The sequence below is a fragment of the Bubalus kerabau genome, chromosome 17, assembly GCF_029407905.1.
Source record: "Bubalus kerabau isolate K-KA32 ecotype Philippines breed swamp buffalo chromosome 17, PCC_UOA_SB_1v2, whole genome shotgun sequence".
Taxonomy (NCBI): domain Eukaryota; kingdom Metazoa; phylum Chordata; class Mammalia; order Artiodactyla; family Bovidae; genus Bubalus; species Bubalus kerabau.
The window spans coordinates 5,444,444-5,463,778 of record NC_073640.1 but is presented as its reverse complement, the minus strand read 5'-3'; the positions used below and the strand labels follow the sequence as shown (position 1 = coordinate 5,463,778).

General features: G+C 41.9%; 2 protein-coding genes across 2 annotated transcripts in view; one reads left to right on the top strand and one right to left on the bottom strand.

Moving 5' to 3' along the window:
* Positions 1 to 4,957, top strand: part of WDR59 (WD repeat domain 59) — an 80,621-nt gene extending 75,664 nt beyond the window's left edge. The window contains exon 26 of the mRNA XM_055554348.1: positions 4,168 to 4,957. Coding sequence (XP_055410323.1) covers positions 4,168 to 4,403 — 236 coding nt within the window. The 3' untranslated portion in view covers positions 4,404 to 4,957. The remainder of the gene's footprint in view (positions 1 to 4,167) is intronic.
* A 13,206-nt stretch (positions 4,958 to 18,163) lies between these two features.
* LOC129631151 (60S ribosomal protein L21-like) lies at positions 18,164 to 18,716 on the bottom strand. The gene has a single exon (XM_055551967.1). It carries the CDS (start codon positions 18,689 to 18,691, stop codon positions 18,209 to 18,211), a length of 483 nt encoding a protein of 160 aa, XP_055407942.1. The 5' UTR covers positions 18,692 to 18,716; the 3' UTR covers positions 18,164 to 18,208.
* Between the last annotated feature and the right edge of the window lie 619 nt (positions 18,717 to 19,335).

Sequence of the window (19,335 nt, the reverse complement as noted above, 5' to 3'; positions counted from 1 at the left end):
CTGATTTTACAGAGAGGGAGCTGAACACTGAACTGGCAGGCAGAAAAACAGTAACACACATGGATAACCCCATGTAACTAATCCCGTGGACTGCAGCTCGTCAGGCTCCTCTGTCCATGGAATTCTCCAGGCAAGAATACTGGAATAGGTTGCCATTTCCTTCTCCAGGGGATCTTCCTGACCTAAGGATCAAACTCAGGTCTCCTGCATTGCCAGCAGATTCTTTACTGTCTGAGCCACCAGGGAAGCCCAACACACATGGCAGAACCCCCAGATGTTTCAGGAATTACAAGTACCCAGAACTTCTGCAAGTAGCAGGAAGGTGAGGTCAGAAATAGGAGCCTTGTGTGATGGCCTTTATAGGGTCCCCAGATCCCCACTCCTATTTTGCAAAGCAGTTTTCACCCTTCCCCTCCCCCAGCAGAAAACTGGAAGTTCACTGTCTAGAAAAGGTGGACAAGTTTCCTGATAAAGGGGCTGCTACATAGCTAGTATATGAATGAAGAAAGACTCGGGGATCTAGAGAAGATCCTAGAAGTTTCCAGAGAGAGAAGATGAGTCGCCTCCAAAGGATAGGGATACGAATAGCATCACACTTCTTGGAGCAGCTGCTGAAGCTGCTGGAGCTGGACAGCAGCATGCAGCAGTGCCTTCCCTGGGCTCGAAAAAACGGTCCTCCTAGAATCCCTTAGCGTCTAACCTAGGGTTCTGTACCCAGGTCATCCTTTAAGAGTTAGAGGAAACCTTCAGCCTATCTAAGGAGGAGGAATAGACGCAAAGCCAAGAAACCAGGGTGTCAGGACGATGATGAAGGGAGATGTGCGTGACAGACCTGGAGACACAGCAGTCCAGGCTGGAGCTTCAGAGTGTTGTCCCTGAGAAAAAATACCTAGCGTGTTTCAGTATTCAGTGTGTTTCTAAAAGACTCAGCTGTTTGGAGATAAATTGTCAATAAGTACATAATAAGCAAATGAAAAAACAAGACCAACTCTAGGAAAAACAACATGTGTAAGAAAGAAAGGAAGTCATCATGGTATGTGGTTTGGCTTGATGAATACTTACCTAGAGAAATAATGTAAAAGCAATATTAATCCAACCAAATGATAATAGAGCTGCATGGGGAAGAAGAGGAACAGTGGTCCATGAGTCTGGTTGGGGAAATTGGGGAGTGAAAGAACTTCCACTGGGGAAGGTCAGTAGACAGTGCTTAAATATGACAATTAAGGAATAACTAGGGAGGGGACATATGTATACCTGTACCAATACAATACTGTAAAGCAATTATCCTTCAATTGAAAATAAATAATTTTTTTAAAAAGAAATAATTTTATAAACATGTGTAGAGATAGGGAGATAAAAACAGAAGAAATAGTTAAATGGGTTGGAAGAATTTCCTCTAGGGAGTGATGGGTGTAGGACTGGAAAGGAATGCTGGTTTTGATAATACAATGTATAGAATAATTTGATTCTTTAAGTTGTGTGAATATAGTTTCAGTTAAATAAAAACAAACCAAAATAATACATAGATTTAAATATTGAATAAAAGGATTATTTTAATATGGATTATCTTGGTGCATGTACATGAAGAAGTACAGACAAAATGCTATTTGGGTAATCTATAATATTTTTCAGAGCATCTACAGGCATGCAGGTATATCAGGGAAAGATTAGTGATGGCCTCCTGCAATTTGTCTTTTAAATTAGTTTTCAGGTAAATAAATGAATCACAGAGATATGTAACTGATATGTCAGCCCATCAATCAGCTAGACCTTTTGACATCTCCTGTTTGAAAGGTTGTGCTGGGTTCCTTGGGCTGGACAAAGGACTTTAAAGTCTGGTTTGGGGTTGAAGTTGTTCAGGAAGTCTTTAATCCATACTCCTTTGATTACAAATTGGGGTGTCTGATCCCTCCAGTTCTGTTTTTTCTTTCTCAGGATTGCTTTGGCTATTTAGAGTCTTTTGTGTTTGCATATAAATTAAACAATTTTTTGTTCTAGTTCTGTGAAAAATGTCATTGGTAATTTGATAGGGATTGCATTGAAAGTGTAGATTGCCTTGGGTAGTGTCATTTTGACGATATTGATTCTTCCAATCCAAGAATATGCTATATCTTTCCATCTGTGTGATCTTTGATTTCTTGTATGAGTGTCTTATAGTTTTCAGAGAACAGGTCTTTTGTCTCCTTGGGTAGGTTTATTCCTAGGTATTTTATTCTGGCACAAAAATAGAAATATAGATCAATGTAATAGATTAGAAAGCTCAGCAATAAACCCATGTACCCATGGCCAATTAATCTATGGCAAAGAAGGCAAGAATATATAGTGGAGAAAAGACAGCCTCTTCAATAAGTAGTGCTGGGTAAACTGGACAGCTACCTGTAAAAGAATGAAGTTAAAACATTCTGTAACAGCATACACAAAAATAAACTCAAGTGGATTTTAACCTAAATGTGAGACTGGATGCTATAAAAGTCTTTAGAGGAAAACATAGGCATAACACTCTTGACATAGATTGTAGCAATATCTTTTTGGATCCACATCCTAGAGTAATGAAAACAAAAATAAGCAAATAGGACCTAATTAAACTTAAAAGCTTTTGTACAGCACAAGAAACTGTAAATAAAATGAAAAAGTAGCCCACAGAATGGAAGAAAATATTTGCAAACAAAGCAACCAACAAAGGATTAACCTCCAAAATCTACAAAGAGTTCCTGTAGCTCAATATTAAAAAAAACTAATAACCCCATCAAAAAATGGACAGAGGATCTAAATAGATATTTCTCCAAAGGAGATATACAGATTGCCAGAAAGCACATGAAAAGATGCTCAACATTGCTGATTATTAGAGAAATGCAAATCAGAACCACAATGAGGTATCACCTCACATCAGTCAGAATGGCCATCATGAAAATAATAAATGTTGGAGAGGGTGTAGAGAAAAGGGAACCCTCTTACACTGCTGGTGAGAAAGTAAATTGATGCAGCTGCTGTGGAGAACAATATGGGGGTTTCTTAAAAAACTAAAAATAGAACTAGTATATGATTCAACAGTCCCATTCCTGGGCATATATCTGGAGAAAATCCTAATTTGAAAAGATACAAACACCCCAGTGTTCATAGCAGTGCTGTTTACAGTAACCAGGACATGGAAGCAACCTAAGTGTCCATCGACAGATGAATGGATAAAGAAGATGTAGTATGTGTGTATATATATATACACACACACACACTGGAATATTACTGAGCCATAAAAAGAATGAAATAATGCTTTTGTATCATCATGGATGGACCTAGAGATTATCATACTAAATGAAGTAAGTCAGACAAGAGAAAGACAAATATCATATCACTCATATGTGGAACATAATTTTTAAAAAATGATGCAAATGAACTTATTTACCAAGCAGAAACAAACTTACAGTTATTGAAACAAACTTTTGGTTATCGAAGGGGAAGCATGGGGAGGAGGGATGAATCAGGAGCTTGAGATTAACATACACACACTACTATATATAAGGTTGATAACAAGTATGACCTACTGTGTGGCACAGGGAACTCTACTCAATATTCTGATAACCCATATGAGAAAAGAGTCTGAAAAAGTATGAGTATATGTGTAACTGAATCACTTTGCTGTACACCTGAAACAACATGTAAAACAACTATACTTCAATAAAAAAAATTTTTTTGTTACGCTTAAGAAAACATAGCTATTTTTAATCAAGATTTTCAAGCTGGTTTATCTCAGGATTTACCTTAACTAGGAACTACCATGAAATATTTCCCTTAATTACTGTGTATGGAATGTCTCTATTGGTCCGTTTTTATGACTGCCTGTTGTTTTGAAGCAGAGGAGCTGGTTCTGATAGAAGGAAGAACCCAGGACCCTTCCTCTACTGTAAGGGCTGAAAGAAGAGGGAGATATGAGTATCTGTGGGTGTTGAGATGAAAGGAGCCCCCAGTGATAGGCTTCTATTTCCTTAGGGAAGGGAAATAAGAGAGGCCATCAGGGGTTCTGCCATTTAAAAAAATTGACCAGCAGTGGTTTAATAAGATCCTACAGAGCCCTCCCGAATGAATACATCTTTATTGCTCACAATGCCCAGTTCTCGTTTGCAGAGCTAAACTCACCGTGTCTCTCTTTTGGCCACCTCCACCCTTCTCCAGAGTTTGGTGTGTACTGCAGCCACTGCCGGAGTGAGGTCCGGGGCACGCAGTGTGCCATCTGCAAAGGCTTCACGTTCCAGTGTGCCATCTGCCACGTGGCTGTGCGAGGGTCGTCCAACTTCTGCCTGGCCTGTGGACACGGGGGGCACACCAGCCACATGATGGAGTGGTTTCGGACCCAGGAGGTGTGTCCCACCGGCTGTGGGTGCCACTGCCTGCTGGAAAGCACTTTCTGAGCTCACAGCCCCCGGCGCTGTGGGAAGTCCTAGGGGGCCCATCAGTGCTGGGTGATAGGCTCTCTGCCAGGAACGAGGCTCCAGAGCCCACCTCCACCTGGACTGGGGTGCGCTCCCCTCAAAGACTGACACGGTGTGGGCTGTTCCTGAGCCTTTGCCTTCTCAGCTCTTGGCTGTTTGTTGCTGGCATGGATGTTGGTGGAAGAGGACTCGGGCAGCTGGAAACACCTGCCTCCAGAGCTGTGTTTACCTTTCAGATGTTGACCTCAAACCATCGACAGCATCCTTTCTGATGCCAATCACAGAGATCAAGGTCAGATGTAAAGGACAGTCTGTTGAGCCAAAGGACAGTGGACATTACTTCAGTTGACAAATGGACCTGTGACATAAGTTGGTGCATTTAATGAACTGATGGACTATGGCCTTTTAAAATATGATACTTAAATTATAAATATGTACTTACGGATCCTTAAGATGTATTTTTTCGTTTGCTATTTCTCTTCCAGCTGCTTTCTCTTGGCTAATAAAATTCTAGTAATCATCTGGGGAAAAAAGAGGTGATATTTTAGTGAATCTTTTTTTAATTCTACTTCTAATTGAAATTAACTCTTTGGGATAGGATCAAAGTCAGTGCTCAGATTTTCAAAGGAACGCTGACTTGCTTTTGTCATCCAGTAGGGGAAAATAGAACTTGACATTTAAGGTTCTTCCCAACTTGAAGAGTTTGGTTTTTTTTAGTCATTTCTTCTAGCAAAAGGAAGCTCAGATTACCTGGCAGCACTGCTGCGAGAGGCTCCTGTTGCCCCTGTGCAGGTCGGCCGAGTTTCCATGAATGCTTTCATTCTTTTGGGCTGCTTCTCAGGCTTCCACCCATGTTTATCTGCATCCACCAGTTCTTCAGAACGTTCTCAGTGCTGAGTTGGTTCTCTTTACCAACGTTCTCAGTTGGTAAAGAAACTGCCTGCAATGGAGGAGACCCCGGTTCGATTCCTGGGTGGGGAAGATCCGCTGGAGAAGGGATAGGCTACCCACTCCAGTATTCTTGGGCTTCCCTTGCGGCTCAGCTGGTAAAGAATCCTCCTGAAGTTTGGAAGACCTGGGTTTGATCCCTGGGTTGGGAAGATCCCCTAGCGAAGGGAAAGGCTACCCACTCCTTCTGGCCTGGAGAATTCCATTAACCTTATAGCCCATGGGGTTGCAAAGAGTCGGACACGACTGAGTGACTTTCACTTCACTTTCACTTCAGGAAAGAGAAATGCTTTTCGATATTGCTACTGAAATTTATATTCATTTTTTAGAATTTTACAATTCCAGATTGATTAGCTTAAGAAATATAACTCCATGTCTCAAAATATGACAGTCTTGTACATCACTGTAACTACAGCTCAGGACTCATTAATAGACTGTGAAATCAAAGTAGTGGATAAAAACCACAGTTTAAAAAAAATGAAAGTAGAAGAGACATCAGAATGTACCAGTTAGGATAAACATTGTTTTGTGTAACTTGTTTACAAGTATATACATACACACTTGCACATGTGTATAAAGGATCACAGTATAAATTCATTTCTTACTGAGGGTTTTGTTCAAAACAGTTTCAGAACACTTTGAGATGAGGCTTATGTGAAGGTCATCCCTCTCTTACTGGATATGAAAGACCATGATGTAAGAAAAGCCTGGATCCTGTGCAGTGAAAGCAGAGGTTTAACCCTGGGCTCGGAGTCGAGGTAAGATGTCAGCCACTCTGCAGAGTGGGCTGAATAACTAGGTGCAGTAGGTACATGGAGGCTGATAAAGGAGGAGGCCAAGAAAATCCGAATTTGTTCACTCTCTTCTGTTCACTTGTTTGTATCAACGCTGCTGTAATGGCACCATGGGATTTGTAGTAATTTGGCTAATTTGTATTAAGATAAAAGTTCTATCATGTTCCTCAGTGGAATCATGTCATTTGCAGAGAACAATCTTTTCCTGTTCCCCCTCTGCTCAAACTAATATCAGAATATAGTTTCTCATTCCAGTTTTGGTCCTTTGACTCTTTCCCTTATGGTGGTTATCAGTATTTTCCAGTAAGACTTGTGATTGAAAAGCACTTAAAACTTTCAAGAATAGATTGATGAATGTGAAGTCGACCATCGCTTTGAAATACAACTAAAGATGCTTACTCCTTGGATGGAAAGTTATGACCAACCTAGACAGCATATTAAAAAGCAGAGACATTGCTTTGCCAACAAGGGTTCGTCTCGTTAAGGCTATGGTTTTTCCAGTGGTCATGTATGGATGTGAGAGTTGGACTATAAAGAAAGCTGAGCACGGAAGAATTGATGCTTTTGAACTGTGGTGTTGGAGAAGACTCTTGAGAGTCCCTTGGACTGCAAGGAGATCCAGCCAGCCCATCCTAAAGGATTGAAGGCGGGAGGAGAAGGGGACGATAGAGGATAAGATGGTCGGATGGCATCACCAACTCATTGGATGTGAGTTTGAGTGAGCTCCGGGAGTTGGTGATGGACAGGGAAAGCTGGTGTGCTGGTGTGCCTGGTGTGTTCTTACAGTAACATTCTGGGAGAAGGAAATGGCAACCCATTCCAGTATTCTTGCTGATCCAGGAACCTGACAGGCTATAGTCCATGGGGTCGCAGAGAGTCAGACACGACTGAGCGACTAACACTACCTTAATGTAACCCTTTTAACAATCTCTCTCTTTTAAATTATTTTTTAAAAAGACTTATTTATTTGTTTGGCTGTACTGGGGCTTAGTTGCAACATGTGAGGTCTAGTTCCCTGACCAGAGATCAAATCCCAGTCCCTTACATTGGGAGTGTGAAGTCTTAGCCACTGGACCACCAGGAAGTCCAACATAACAGTCTCTTGGTCCTACCTTTATTTGGCTACCCAGATACAGTATAAAGGATGAGAAGACAATTAGACCGAAATGATGTCTCTTTCCTCATTGAGCTCAGCTCTTTGGTCTCTTGGCTATGGATTCCCACGCAGGAAAGCGCACACACTCTCTCTGTGCCTTCAGAAGATTGAAAGTTTGGCTGCCACCAACTCACCCTCCCTGCTAAATACTTCTGTGTCCAAACTGAGACTAGCCCTAGTTTAAAAGCCCAGGGCCAGATATCACTGTCTTCTGTCACTATTTTAATTTAGAGAGAATCATTGATGGGAGCAGCCCAAAACTGTCTCTTTTTTTTTTTTTTTCTTCTTCTTTTTTCCTAATAGAGTTCCGAAATGAAAGAAAGGGAGAAAAGGTATCTAACATCGGTATCCAAAAAACAGTCCCCAGCAAAAGATTGCTGGCTTTAAGAGGCTTGGGCCAATCTGTATCATTATCAAATGGTTTTCCTTCTGTAAACAGTTTGCATACATTAGATGCAACAGAGTTTAAATATTTTTGCAGTACAAATAGAGGATATACTCTCTCTTTTTTTACCTACAAAAGGCTTTGATAGAGTTGGAAATCCTGAAATAGAAATGATCAAAGGAGCTCCAAGTGAAATTTTTTGAGTATGGAGCTTCCTGTTTTTACCTTTTTAAAGCTGAGAAATTTACACTAGGTGGCAGCAGAGACCCATATTTGGTGAATCTGATAGAGTTTGTGGATAAAGGTTAAACCAGACTATACCTATTTCTCCAGTTGTGAAAGAAAGATCTGCTCCATTCATCTACATTCATCGACCCAGGGACTGAACAGACTTATGCCATTGGAAGTCCTTGAAATCCTTCCCATCACCTCCTCGACTATGACTGTTTCTCACACATCATGGCTGTCTCTCTACCTGCCTCATATTATGTCCTTTCAAAGATCAACTTTGGGTTGGCAAACATTTACTACACATTCTCAATACATTAGTACTTAAATAACACATTTTTTTGAAGGACTGATTCTGTTTTTCCATCCACCCACTTCAGAAGTATCTGTTTGTTCATGAGATGTGAGTCCTTCTGTTTCATGATTCCTACTGTTACCTGTAGTGTGCACCACGCTGATTGTAATGAGGGTTTCCTGGGGTAGAAATTTGGAGTGGCGGGAATGGCGGCTGTGAATCTCAAGACCTGTGTTCCCACTGCAGCTTTTTAAAAACATTATTTATAAAATAAATAAATAAATAAATAATAAAAACATTATTTATTTTTAATTGGAGAATAATTGCTTTACAGCATTATGTTGGTTTCTGCCACACATCAACATGCATCAGCCTTAAGTATACCCATGTCCCCTCCCTCTTGAACCTCCTTCCCACCTCATCCAACCCCTCTAGATTGTCACAGAGCACCTTATTTGAGCTCCCTGCATCATACAGCAAATTTCCACTGGCTATCTAATTTCACATATGTTTCAATGCTACTCTCTCAACTCATCCCACCCTCTCCTTAACAGAAGAGGCTCGTAACAGAAATACGTGAAGCAAATGAGTGTTATGATTTGCTTTATGAGGACAATTTCAGTGAAATTCTCTAGAAAGACATTTTGCATATGAAGCACGTTGGACTGTTTCCTTACACAAAGAATTGTCTTCTCTCTCCATTATTTTTTCTTGAATGCCTCAGCCTTCTAGAGCTTCCATTTATCTTCCCATGTCAGTAGACTCACAGTGTAAGGGGTTTTGATTCAGTCACAGCTGACTCTACCACAACTGGAAGTGAACAGTGAATCTAAGAGGGCTGGAAATTGGGCGTGGGGGCCGTGCAGCCAGGGGGAGTGTTAAAATACAGATGCCCAGGTGAATTTGAATTTCACTTGGAACATACAAGTTGTTCATCTGAGGTTCAAATTTAAGTGGGGATCTGATATTTTTGTTTGCTGAATCTGGTGATCCTTGCCTAGGGTCATGCTTAAATTATACCTTGAGATGATCCCAGCTGCTGGCTCCAGCGGGCCCCCCACTCTGGACGTGGGATGCCATCCTTCCAGATCTCTACCAGCTCTGACTCTGAGGTCTCACCTGGAATCTGTTCCTCATGGCTTCTTCTTTGTATCACCTGTCCCCAGTGAGGTCCTGGAGTCCAGTAGCCAATATACCAAAGGAAAGATGCCTTAGTGTCTCACTAGTAATCTGGGAAATCCAAGTCAAAATGGATTTGGGGAGACGATACACAGTGATAAGAGCCTGGGCCCTGTGGCCAGACTGCATGGATTGCATCTCAGCTTGCCTGATCCTTGGCACTGTGCCTCAGTTTCTTCCTCGTAAAGTATGAGTAGCAGTACTTACCCCAATGGGATTATTTTGAACAATGTGTTTCTAAATTTCCAGTATTGCTTTAGGGTTCATTACATTCTGGCATAGAGTTCTTTCTGCTCCCCTGGCGGGGTCTCCTGAGGAATCAGGGGACTCCTGTGCTGTGTGTGCCTAGCCAGTCAGTTGTGTCTGACTGTTGGGAACCCTGTGGACTGTAGCCCACCAGGCTTCTCTGTCCATGGGGATTCTACAGGCGAGAATACTGGACTGCATAGCCATTCCCTCCTCCAGGGGATCTTCCCAACCCAGGGATCGAACCCAGGTCTCTCACGTTGCAGGCGGATTCATTACTATCTGAGCCACCAGGGAACCCCTGGCTCCCTAATAATCAGCCTCCCCACCACACTTTACTTTGAAACCCTCAGGACTCAATTCGTTATATTCTGAGGCCTTGTTTATGCCAACACAGGAAGTTAATAAATGTATTTCACTCAGTCAGATGATTAAGGTCAACAGCGACAGTGATGAGTCATGTTGACAGTGTGATATGATAATGTAAGAAATTTTACCTGTATGGCCATCCTCTCCCTAATCCATAACCCTAGTCTCATTATGAGAAAAACATCAGACAGATCCCAGCTGAGGAGCATCCTGTGAAATACCTGGGCAGGACTCCTCAACATCGTCAAGGTCATCAAACACAAGGAAACGAAAAACGGTCACAGCCCAGAGAAGCCCAAGGAGATATGACGACTGAGTACCTGTGACTTGGGAGTCTGGGTATGAGCCTGAAGCAGGAAAAGGCCATTTGGGGAAAACTAAGGCGATCTGAGTGAAGTATGAACTTTAGTTAATAAGTGTCAATCAATACACGTCACAAACGTACCGTATTACTGTGTGGCGTTAACAAGTAAGGAAACTGCGGGGTGTATGGGAACCGTCTGTAGTAACTTTGCAATTTTTCTCTAAGTCTCTTCTAAAATAGAGAGGTTATTTAGGGACTTCCCTGGCCATCCGCTGGTTAAGACTCCACATTTCCAATGTGGGAGCTATGGGTTCAATCCCTAGTCAGGGAAGTAAGATCCCACGTGCTTTGTAGCCACAAAAAAGAAAAAAAAATTATGATCTAAAATAAGAGTTATTTAAATGATTTCAGTAAGGAATTTTAAATTTCTCTTAGCGGGAGTAATAACTTTCTCCAAAACTATTCATAAGACTAAGACACAGTTTGAAGATGTACTGTACTCCCTTTTCTACAAGCCTCTTCTGAAGACTGCCTGTTACAGAGGCACATACAATACACATTGTCATCATTATTATTATTCAACATTATTATTATATTTTATTATAGTTATATAACATTATTATTCAACATGATGATGATGATGATCATCATCATTCATTATTCAATCATCATTATTTCAAATGACATGTGCTGACATTTCTAAATAATTGAATTAATTTCTTAAGTAATCTTGATAATTCCCTCAATTCTTAGTTTGACATTTTAAGATCAAAGAGTCATCAGAAGATAATTCTCTAGTGGTCCAGTAGTTAGGACTCCTTGCTGAGGGGGCGGGTTCAATCCCTGCTTGGGGAACTAATATCCTGCAAGCTACTTGGCATGGCCAAAAAGTAAAATAAAAAATAAACACGTTGAAAAATAAAAGAGTAGTCAGAAAGGAACTCCCAAGCACTGTTTACTGTATAGTCTCAGTATATATTAATAATTAATCTTTCCAGTATAGGCTGCAAAGCCAATTAATCACTCTTAGAAATAAGGATAAATTTTTGAAATAGCATCCATCCCTATTACTACCTTGAGTTTATTTAATTGAGTCTCTGTGTTCAGAAATGGCAGAACCATGCACTCACGGTGGACGGGCATACACACAAACACACAGAAAATATTTTTCCACCTATCAGACTGGCAAAGATAAAAAAGTTGGAAAAAAAAAAACCCCAATGTTGGCTATGTGAGAGAACATGCAGCATTATATAACATGAATAGGTGCAACCAGTGGGTAATTGGTACAACCTTATTAGAAAACAATTTGTCAGTAGCTTTCAAACTGTTCACTCCCCAACCCTTAGACTCAATTTCATTTTTAGGAATTTATTCCACAGATACAGTTACACAAATGCACGAAAATGCTTGTATGAGAATGTTTATTTTCACATTATTTATTATAGTGGAAAGGAATTAGACAACCTAAATACTCATCAGTAGGGGACTGATTAAATTGTGATGTGTTCATAACGGTGTAATGTTATGCCATGACTGGAAAAATGGGTATATCTTTCCTTTTCTCCTTTGCTTTTCGCTTCTCTTCTTTTCACAGCTATTTGTAAGGCCTCCTCAGACAGCCGTTTTGCTTTTTTGCATCTCTTTTTCTTGGGGATGGTCTTGATCCCTGTCTCCTGTACAATGTCACGAACCTCTGTCCATAGTTCATCAGGCACTCTGTCTATTAGAACTAGTCCCTTAAATCTATTTCTCACTCCCACTGTATAATCATAAGGGATTTGATTTAGGTCATACCTGAATGGTCTAGTGGTTTTCCCCCACTTTCTTCAGTTTAAGTCTGAATTTGGCAATAAGGAGTTCATGATCTGAGCCACAGTCAGCTCCTGGTCTTGTTTTTGCTGACTGTATAGAGCTTCTCCATCTTTGGCTACAAAGAATGTAATCGATCTGATTTCGGTGTTGACCATCTGGTGATGTCCATGTGTAGAGTCTTCTCTTGTGTTGTTGGAAGAGGGTGTTTGCTATGACCAGTGCATTCTCTTGGCAAAACTCTATTAGCCTTTGCCCTGCTTCATTCTGTACTCCAAGGCCAAATTTGCCTGTTACTCCAGGTGTTTCTTGACTTCTTACTTTTGCATTCCAGTCCCCTATAATGAAAAGGACATCTTTTTTGGGGTGTCAGTTATAGAAGGTCTTGTAGGTCTGCATAGAACCATTCAACTTCAGCTTCTTCAGTGTTACTGGTCAGGGCATAGACTTGGATTACCATGATATTGAATGGTTTGCCTTGGAAACGAACAGAGATCATTCTGTCGTTTTTGAGATTGCATCCAAGTACTGCATTTCAGACTCTTTTGTTGACTATGATGGCTACTCCATTTCTTCTGAGGGATTCCTGTCCACAGTAGTAGATATAATGGTCATCTGAGTTAAATTCACCCATTCCAGTCCATCTTAGTTTGGGGATTCCTAGAATGTCAACATTCACTCTTGCCATCCCCTGTTTGACCACTTCCAATTTGCCTTGATTCATGGACCTGACATTCCAGGTTCCTATGCAATATTGCTCTTTACAGCATCGAACCTTGCTTCTGTCACCAGTCACATCCACAACTGGGTGTTATTTTTGCTTTGGCTCCATCCCTTCATTCTTTCTGGAGTTATTTCTCCAGCGATCTCCAGTAGCATATTGGGCACCTACTGACCTGGGGAGTTCATCTTTCTGTGTCCTATCTTTTTGCCTTTTTATACTGTTCATGGGGTTCTTAAGGCAAGAATACTGAAGTGGTTTGCCATTCCCTTCTCCAGTGGACCACATTCTGTCAGACCTCTCCACCATGACCTGTCTGTCTTGGGTGGCCCCACATGGCATGGCTTAGTTTCACTGAGTTAGACAAGGCTGTGGTTCGTGTGATCAGATTGGCTAGTTGTCTGTGATTGTGGTTTCAGTCTGTCTGCCGTCTGATGCCCTCTCTCAGCACCTACCGTCTTACTTGGGTTTTTCTTACCTTGGATGTGGGGTGTCTCTTCACGGGTGCTCCAGCAAAGCGCAGCCACTGCTCCTGACCTTGGATGTGCAGTAGCTCCTCTCGGCCACTCCTGCAGCCTCCGCTCCTGTGGAAAGATATAAGCATCTGAATGCAGAGTTCCAAAGAATAGCAAGGAGAGATAAGAAAGCCTTCCTCAGTGATCAATGCAAAGAAATAGAGGAAAACAATAGAATGGGAAAGACTAGAGATCTCTTCAAGAAAATTAGAGATACTAAGGGAACATTTCATGCAAAGATGGGCTCAATAAAGGACAGAAATGGTATGGACCTAACAGAAGCAGAAGATATTAAGAAGAGGTGGCAAGAATACACAGAAGAACTGAACAAAAAAGAGCTTCACAACCCAGATAATCACGATGGTGTGATCACTGGCCTAGAGCCAGACATCCTGGAGTGTGAAGTCAAGTGGGCCTTAGGAAGCATCACTACAAACAAAGCTAGTGGAGGTGATGAAATTCCAGTTGAGCTATTTCAAATCCTGGAAGATGATGCTGTGAAAGTGCTGCACTCAATATGCCAGCAAATTTGGAAAACTCAGCAGTGGCCACAGGACTGGAAATGGTCAGTGTTCATTCCAATCCCAAAGAAAGGCAATGCCAAAGAATGCTCAAACCACCACACAATTGCACTCATCTCACACGCTAGTAAAGTAATGCTCAAAATTCTCCAAGCCAGGCTTCAGCAATACGTGAACCGTGAACTTCAGATGTTCAAGCTGGTTTTAGAAAAGGCAGAGGAACCAGAGATCAAATTGCCAACATCCACTGGATCATCGAAAAAGCAAGAGAGTTCCAGGAAAACATCTATTTCTGCTTTATTGACTATGCCAAAGCCTTTGACTGTGTGGATCACGAGAAACTGTGGAAAATTCTGAAAGAGATGGGAATACCAGACCACCTGACCTGCCTCTTGAGAAACCTGTATGTAGGTCAGGAAGCAACAGTTAGAACTGGACATGGAACAACAGGCTGGTTCCAAATAGGAAAAGGAGTACGTCAAGGCTGTATATTGTCACCCTACTTATTTAAGTTATATGCAGAGTACATCATGAGAAACACTGAGCTCGATGAAGCACAAGCTGGAATCAAGATTGCCAGGAGAACTATCAATAACCTCAGATATGCAGATGACACCACCCTTATGGCAGAAAATGAAAAGGAACTAAAGAGCCTCTTGATGAAAGTGAAAGTGGAGAGTGGAAAAGTTGGCTTAAAGCTCAACATTCAGAAAACAAAGATCATGGCATCTGGTCCCATCACTTTATGGGATATAGATGGGGAAACAGTGGAAACAGTGACCGACTTTATTTTTCTGGGCTCCAAAATCAGTGCAGATGGTGACTGCAGCCATGAAATTAAAAGACGCTTACTCCTTGGAAGGAAAGTTATGACCAACCTAGACAGCATATTGAAAAGCAGAGACATCACTTTGTCAACCAAGGTCCATCTAGTCAAGGCTATGGTTTTTCCAGTGGTCATGTATGTATGTGAGAGTTGGACTATAAAGAAAGCTGAGTGCCTAAGAATTGATGCTTTTGAACTGTGGTGTTGGAGAAGACTCTTGAGAGTCCCTTGGACTGCAAGGAGATCCAACCAGTCCATTCTGAAGGAGATCAGTCCTGGGTGTTCATTGGAAGGACTGATGCTGAAGCTGAAACTCCAGTACTTTGGCTACCTGATGTGAAGAGCTGACTCATTTGAAAAGACCCTGATGCTGGGAAAGATTGAGGGCAGGAGGAGAATGGGATGACAGAGGATGAGATGGCTGGATGGCATCACCGACTCAATGGACATGAGTTTGGGTGAACTACAGGAGTTGGTGATGGACAGGGAGGCCTGGCGTGCTGCAGTTCATGGGGTCACAAAGAGTCAGACACGACTGATCGACTGAACTGAACTGAACTGAGACCTGTATGTTGAGATTATGAGATACATATTTCTCCTTTCTCTCTCTTTTTAAACTTTTTATTTTGTATTGGAGTATAGTGGATTAGTAATGTTGTAGTTTCAGGTGAACAGCAAAGGGACTCAGTCATACTTATACATTTATCCATTCCCAGGTGGCATTAGTGGTAAAGAACCCGCCTGGCAATGCAGGTGACATAAGAGATGCGGGTTAAATCCCTGGGTCGGGAAGATCCCCTGGAGGAGGGCATGGGAACCCTCTCCAGTATTCTTGCCTGGAGAATCCCATGAACAGAGGATCCTGGTGGGCTGCCGTCCATAGGGTCAGGAAGAATTGGACAGGACTGAAGTGACTTAGCAGCAGCAGCAGCAGCATTCTCCCCCAATGCAGGCTGCCACATAATTGGGCAGAGTTCCATGTGCTATACAGTAGGTCCTTATTAGCTATCCATTTTAAATATAGCAGTGTGTATATGTCTGTCCCAAACTGACTAACTGTCCTTTCTTCCTATCTGGAAGGATACACTATTAGAAGGAACGTTCTCTGGAGAATAGGCCAGGAGTCGCTTGGAATGAAAAATATTTTACTTTTTATTTTTAGTTTTTTGGACTATTTGATTTTTTTATGTTACTATGACTTTTTAATGTAGCAAAAAGCAAGTTAAATATTATAAAGCTTCCCTGTCAAAAACAAAACAAGCAACTTTTTTAAATATAAAAAGAGAAGTTCTTGTTGGCAGCTCCATGCTTAACTGAGAAGAATTTTGTGTATTGGAGACAGCTGGGAGCAAACGACTCTAGTTCCTCAATTTTGTTTGAAACAAAATCGCTATATCTGGGGGAAAATGTTTACACGGCTCAGAAAGGTACACACCCAAAGAATACGTGTGTACATTGCAAGCTCTATTGAGCAGATTTATTACTAGGTAAATTCTATGGGTGTGTTTCATGTTTCAGATGCAATATCAAGTTTGTTCTCAGTAATTGGCCTGAAGTAATTAACTTGAAGGTTAATAACTTTGTTAATAGGCAGTGACAACTAAAGTCAGATTTTGAAAGTCCTTCCTAGAGAGTTTTGGCATCATGTATGTTACAATTCTTAAAAAGAAGAAAACTTGACTCTTCTTCCCAAATAGTCTTGAAAGACAATCATAAAGAGTAAGAGGAAAGAGAGATTTGATCTCAAACAGGCTAGCTGAAATTTGAATTCAAGAAGTTTGGAGCAATTTGGAGCCAATAATGATAATATATTAAGTATAAAAGACATGATCAAGAGCTTATATTTATGGCAGTATTCTAATTTTGTAAAACAAACCAAAAAAAGCACATAGACACATTTAAAATCATGGACTGCAATTCCATTTCCCACCCCAGTCCCTCTGCCTTCCGGCTGTGGGGTGTAGTGAGGGCTTGGGTCTCGAGCCTTGGGGAGGTGCTTGGCAGTGGCCCCGCAGGCTCCTTGGCCCCAAGAGAAGATGGGGCCAGGGCTTGAGCAGGTAAGCTGGGTGGGCGTGCGTGCTTGCTCACTTGTGCCTGACTCTTTGTGACCCCATGGACTGTAGGCCATTAGGCTCCTCTGTCCATGGGATTCTCTAGGCAAGAATACTGGAGTGGGTTGCCATTTCCTCCTCCAGGGGATCTTCCCAACCCAGGGATCAAACTCACATCTCTTGAGCCTCCTACATCGGCAGGCAGATTTACTGCTGCACCACCTAAGCTGAGTGGGGGCATTTACCTAAAAGAGCGATTAGTAGTGGTTACCAAAAGCAAGGGGAAATGGAGATTGGAGGGGCAACCACTAAATCCACTCACCGTGGGACGCAGTCGTTAATGAGAGTCGACCTACGAGTATGTATGTGGGGGCAGGATCCGTTGTTTTTATTTTTTTTAAATAATGAAATGTCTTTAAGTTGTGATTCTTTTTTAAAAAATATTTATTTCTATCTATTTATTTGGCTGCACCACCTTAGTTGGTCTTCCTTGGTGGTTCAGATGGTAAAGAATCTGCCTGCAATGCAGGAGACTTGAGTTCAAACTGTGAGTTGGGAAGATTCCCTGGAGTAGGAAATGGCAACCTACTCCAGGATTCTTGCCTGGAGAATCCCATGAACAGAGGAGCCTGGTGGGTTACGGTCCATGGGGTCGCAGAGTCGGACACAGTGGAGCAACTAACTCTTTCTTTCAGACCTTAGTTGCAGCATACAGGTTCTTTAGTTGTGGCATGTAGGATTCGGCTCCCCGACCAGGGACTGAACCCATGCCCCCTGCATTGGAAGTGTGGATTCTTGGCCACTGGACCACCAGGGAAGTCCCAGGATCCATTGTTTTTAAAAGTTGTGTTTTTTTTCTTCTAGTTTTATATTGAGATATAAGTGACATACAGCACTCTATATGTTTAAGGTGACCAGCCTTATGATTTGACTTGCATACATCATGAAATTATCATCACAGTAAGTTGAGTATCATCTCATTTAGATACAAAATCAAATAATAGGAAAAAATATTTTTTCTTGTAATGAGAACTCAGGATTTACTTTCTTGACTTACATATATAACCTTCAGTTCAGTTCAGTTGCTCAGTTGGGTCCTACTCTTTTTCATGTTGTACATTACATTCCTGGTATTTATTTGTCTTGGGGCTTCTCTGGTGGCTCAGTGGTAAAGAATCCACCTGCCAGTGCAGGGGACGCAGGTTCAGTCCTTGGGTTGGGAAGATCCTATAGAGAAGAGCATGGCGACCTACTTCAGTATTCCTGCCTGGGAAACCCCATGGACAGAGGAGCCTGGCGGGCTATGGGGATCACTTGGGGTCCCAAAGAGTCAGACATGACTTAGCGCTAAACAACAACAGCTTATTTGTCTTATATCTGGTTTTAAAGTTTTGTTTTTTTTTTTCACAGTCCAGGTCTTTATTTTTACACCCATCAGGCCATGAATTCATAGGGAATGGGCTCCAACAGTTTGGGTTCCTTTCCATTGGTCCTCACAAAGTGTGCTTCTCTGGGTGGAGCAGGCTGGCGCTTCAGCTGAACCCAAGTCCCTTTCTCTTTGGCTTCCTTCTTTTCCTGATCATTTTCTTTCACACGTTTCAGGAAGCTATCTCGGCTCTTAGAGTGCTTAATATGCTCGATACGCACATTAATTCTCTTGGCAAGAATCTTGCCCTTAACTTGTTCGTTTACAATGATGCCAACAGCATGCTGGGTGGCATTGTAGACTCTCCCAGTTTTGCCATGGCAACATTCGTGGGGCATTCCTTTTTGAACAGTACCCATTCCCTTGATATCTACAATATCACCCTTCCTGTAGACTCGCATGTATGTGGCCAAAGGAACAACTCCATGTTTTCTGAAAGGCCTGGAGAACATGTAGCGGGTGCCCCGCCTCTTTCCCTTTGTGTTGGTCATCTTGGCGAATCACTGGAAGATGGCGGTTCCCTGGTTTTAAAGTTTTAAAGAAAACCCCTATCCATACCGTTCAGCGGAAGATCGTCAAAACCACACTTGTAGGTGAACATGTTGGGATTATTTTCTGTTGCAGAAAGGGAGACTTCTCACCCTGCGTCCTGGGGTGTCTTGGTGAGAGGCTGCTCCAAGAACCCTCTTACAGGATTTGCACTTGTGTTAGGTGAGTTTGATGTGAGTTCATGGAAGTGGAGGTTAGCTCTCGGTTGGGTGTTTTGTTCCTGTCAAAAGCAAGGCTATTATAAACAGTGCTGCGATGAACATTGGGGAACACGTGTCTCTTTCCCTTCTGGTTTCCTCAGTGTGTATGCCCAGCAGTGGGATTGCTGGATCATAAGGTAGTTTTATTTCCAGTTTTTTAAGGAATCTCCACACTGTTCTCCATAGTGGCTGTACTAGTTTGCATTCCCACAAACAGTGTAAGAGGGTTCCCTTTTCTCCACACCCTCTCCAGCATTTATTGCTTGTAGACTTTTGGATCGCAGCCATTCTGACTGGCGTGAAATGGTACCTCATAGTGGTTTTGATTTGCATTTCTCTGATAAGGAGTGATGTTGAGCATCTTTTCATGTGTTTGTTAGCCATCT

Excerpts from the sequence above, each read along its gene's own strand:
- LOC129631151 (XM_055551967.1), bottom strand. The coding sequence starts at position 18,691 with ATGACCAACACAAAGGGAAAGAGGCGGGGCACCCGCTACATGTTCTCC.